Source organism: Cebus imitator, unplaced genomic scaffold, assembly GCF_001604975.1.
Source record: "Cebus imitator isolate Cc_AM_T3 unplaced genomic scaffold, Cebus_imitator-1.0 Scaffold307, whole genome shotgun sequence".
Classification (NCBI taxonomy): Eukaryota; Metazoa; Chordata; class Mammalia; order Primates; family Cebidae; genus Cebus; species Cebus imitator.
The window spans coordinates 1,918,941-1,923,513 of NW_016107622.1; the positions used below are offsets into that span (position 1 = coordinate 1,918,941).

The following is a 4,573-nucleotide window of genomic DNA, read 5'->3' on the forward strand; positions in this document are numbered from 1 at the left end:
TTAGTAGAGACGGGGTTTCACCGTGTTGACCAGGATGGTCTCGATCTCTTGACCTCGTGATCCACCCGCCTCGGCCTCCCAAAGTGCTGGGATTACAGGCTTGAGCCACCGCGCCCGGCGAGAACCTCTTTTTCATAATAGAATTCCAGCTAATAAATGTAGAAGGAATAGCAGAAATAAAAAGTCACCATTAAACATCACAGTGATAACTGCTGTAGGGAAGAATTAATTGTTGCTAAAATTAGTGGGGAAAAGTGTGGTGAGAAACAGGATATTGGCATACTTGCACCAAGTACAAAGGGAAAAACAATAACTTTTCTGTGGAGAAGCCTGGCAGAAACAACTTTAAGCAGTGTGCTTCCTGATAAACTGTGCAGGGCACATCACTTGTGTTTTATTCCTGCCAAAAAATACATAAGTTGAATTTAATGATAAGAAAACATCAAACGTCCCAGATGGAGGTATATTCACTGGCCAGTGTGCTCTGAGAGTGTCAAGGTCGTGAAAAGCAAGGAGACTGAGGAACCGTTCCAGAGTAAAAGAGATCAGGGAGACAACAGTGAAGTACAGCTTGTGACCCTGGGTCTGAAATAGGGTGTTGAGATAATTGATGTAATTTGAGTAAGCTTGTTAGACTAACACTGATACAACACTATTATATAATTTCCTGATTTTGATGGTTGTATTCTGGTTATCTAAGATGTTAACATTGAGAAATATGTGTGAATGTTAGGAATGTTTACTATTTTTGCAATGTTTTTGTAAATCTGAAATTATTTTTTAAATGAATAGTTAAATGTTTTTAAAAATAAGAACAATTTTTACTTACTGTATATTTAATGATAACTTATAATTCAGTCACACAAATGCTGTGACGGCTAATAAATCCTTAGGGTGTCCTTAATGGACATTTGCACTTACAACATTGTTTCAAGCTAATTTATGCATGACAACTAAAAGGAATAATTTGTACTTAGCGATGGAGAAGTGACATGATACATTTATCGTATTTTAATGTGGTTTGAGCCCTTTCAATTGTTTTTCACAATGTATCCTGAATACTTTAATTAGATATTCAAGGGCAGGATTTCTTTTTTAATTCAGAATGCCTTCATTATATGAACTGCAGCCCATAGCAGGGTGAAGATTCATTTTCGACCATCAGGATAGCTCATTGGACCTCAGTGGCAAAGGTTTAAAATAGGAACATCAGAAAAGGCACCCTTCATAAAACTAAGGGAATTCTTTCCATTGCTGCATTATTCTGGAGCATTCAGCTCTTAATGGGCACATACTTTAGTATTAGAGGAAAGTAGCTGTGCACTTACAATGCCACCTCTAACTCATTTTCCTAGTTCCCATTCATACTCTTAATGCCTTATTCTAAGAGTTAATCCTAAAAATTAATCCTGTTCTTCATTTCTGCATTACAGGATAACATAAACATAGATGAAGCTTCCCGGTTCCTAGTGGAGAATATTCTTGCAAACCACCAAAGCTTTTCTAATGAAGACAACGATGCGGGCAAAATTAAACTAGATCAAGAGACCTTGAGGGCAGAGAGCAAATCCCAGTGTTGCTGATAAGGCTTCTGCTTCTCTTGTGAGTGCCTCAGCTCTGAATAAGTTCCTGAGAATGGGTTACGGATGTCATGTTAGCTGTGAGTCTTCCCACAGGTGGCACTTTAAAAGGCAGCACCACTGGGCACCTGCACTTATTTGAAAATGGAACTTTGGGAGAAGAATCCCTGCTAGTGGCTCTGTAACTTAACAGATAGCAATTAGGCTTTTGTCATTGTTGCCATCATATGGATGATAATGTTTACATCCTTTTAAACATCTTTTTATATGACAGTTCCTCAGGATTTGGTAAGCCTTCCAAGTTGTAGCTTTTAGTGTAAGTGCTGAGGTGGTAATAAATTAATGTTACCTCCAGTCTTCTGGTTGTTTTCAGTCTATATTTTTGCCATCTTATTGCATTCTCACTGTTGAGGGAGGCTTTTCGATTCTATTAGCAACAAAGACTTCAGGTCTCTCTTTAGCAATTTTCTATTCAAAACTTTGGAAAGGCCAGGTGTGGTGGCTCATACCTATAATCCCACCACTTTAAGAGGGTGAGACAGGAGGATCACTTGAACCCGGGAGTTTGAGGACCGCAGTGAGCTATGATTGCACCATTGCACTCCAGAATGGGCAACACAGTGAGAACCTCTTTCTTAAAACAAAGCAAAACAAAACCAAAAAAAAAAAACAAAAAAACAACCTTTGAAACTTTGCATAAAATTATTTTCCTAACATATAATTTAACCATTCATAGCTGGTGTGGCGTGTGGTCACTCCTCTTAAAAACATTAAAATGCCCTTCTTAATGACTGAAAAAGTACTCACAGCACATCTGTATCATGGATGTTTCCTTCTGGATATGGTTGATACCACTTGGAAACTGTATAAATGAGCATTTCTTCTTCTTTCTCCCTAGTCCTTTTTCTCTTCTCTTCTTCCTGGGTGTTTATGTTCATAACCGAGGGCCTAAGTGATATGATGGTTGCAATTCTCTCTACTGGAGTTAGTCTTCTGAAGTCTGTGATAGCAATAGTCAAGGAGAGAGTATATTTTAAAGCATATACAATTAAATCTGAGCTTCTATAGTACGAATTGTTAAAGACACTAGGTCGTGTATGGTTTTATATAAGGGTTGGGATATTTAAAGTACAATATCTAGGAAACTTAAGGCAGACTCACAATATTTGCATTACCATTTAAGTCAATTAAGGAAAATAATAAATATTTTGACTGAAGTTTTACTTTTGAATTCGTATAGTTCTATAATAGAAAGATAATATGAGATGTATTTTTTTTTTTTTTTACCTTAGAAAACTTTGTTCACTTTTGCCTTTTATTTTTTAGGGGCTTACTTGTATCATGTCCAACATACTGATTTAGGAAAGATCCAAACTTATTTCTTTCAAAGAAATTTTAGGGGTTTTGTGACACAATCCAGTGCTAATGCAAAATGAGACATTGGTCAAATTTGTTTTATACATTAAGTGAACTTGGATGTGAAAGATTCATTAATTTATTGAGAACAGAAAAAAACAAAACAAAAATCTAGGCTTGGCAAAATGTAATCCCAACACTTTGAGAGGTCAAGGTGGGAGGATCTCTTGAGCCCAGGAGTTCAAGACCAGCCCTAGCAATATAGAGAGACCCCATCTCTACAAAAATCAAAAACAAAAACAGAACACCGAAAAACACAGCAAGAAGTGCATTTGCTTTGACAGGTATGCTTTGGGAATAAATAATAGTTGTCATGGGACATAAAATGTAGTCTTTTTTCATTAAACATAAGTTTTGCCTAGACATCACAAATACGTTTATATGTTACTTAAGTAAGAAAAAAACCCTTTTGACCTAGCACCAGATTTTCTGAGGTGAAAAAGTAAAAGACCCTAATTTAAGTAATACATATCATTTAATGACTATAACCTGTTTATTTTTTTTACATGTTGAATTAAATCTTGCTTTCTCAAATATGTTTCATACTCTTTTTTTCTACTCTAGATACAAATTTTCAAACTTTTTTTTGTATTTCAAAGTCCAATGGTGTTAAATATAAAGTTTATCCTGAGTAGTTTCTGAAAAAGATTGCAGTCTGCTTGGAATTTTCTTTTTGATATATTGATTTTCATTTTTACAAGAAATCCATTGTGTTTAAATTCCCTTAACAGTAGATTCAAAATCAGGAGTGTTGCACTTTCGTTACCCATCTTTACAATTTTTATTAACTTCTCAGGGTAATTTTAAGCATCAGTAATACCTCAAATAAATTGTTTTTGGTAAACACTTAGGATTATTTTTCGTGTGAGATAGTTTGTTATATTTGCCATTTCCTACAGTTTAGAAATAAAACTATTTCACATTACTTTTAAAGTCTTGCCACAATTTGTTTTTATAACTTGAACACGAAACTTGAATTTAGGGTGAGCTGCATAAATAGCCAAAAGAAAGAAGAGAATACTCTGACTTACTTACTCTGAAAAATCAATTGCATATATATGTGTGTATATGTATATATACACACACAGACACATATAAAAATGCACGCACTAGCTGAGACTGGCAAGAAGTACAGAATACCTTATTAATTAAAAGGATATGTTTCTTTGCATGAGTCTCAGGCATCGTGAAATTACCAATGTTCTACTCATATATATAATTTATATGCATATATGTAAATTGGGTTACATATATATTTTATATGCATGTATACATATGTATGCCTGTATGTATTTTATATACATATATGTACATATTTATATGTACATATTTATAGGTAATACATATATGTCTATATAAGTATGTATATTTATATATAATTATATATATAAATTTATATGTATACTTATGTACATATACTTGTAATGTCTATATACACATATGTGTTTATATATACATATGTGATACACATATACATGTATATGCATTTTTATGTGTGTATATATATATATCCATAAAATAAATGTGTATACTATGTATATATGTATATAAAGTACATATATATACACATATGTATG

General features: G+C 33.8%; 1 protein-coding gene across 1 annotated transcript in view; it reads left to right on the forward strand.

Annotated features, from left to right (window-relative positions):
* Window positions 1-1,936, forward strand: part of RAB32 (RAB32, member RAS oncogene family) — a 15,687-nt gene extending 13,751 nt beyond the window's left edge. The window contains exon 3 of the mRNA XM_017503251.2: window positions 1,434-1,936. Within this exon, the coding sequence (XP_017358740.1) occupies window positions 1,434-1,583 (150 nt within the window). The 3' untranslated portion in view covers window positions 1,584-1,936. The remainder of the gene's footprint in view (window positions 1-1,433) is intronic.
* The last annotated feature ends 2,637 nt before the right edge of the window (window positions 1,937-4,573 follow it).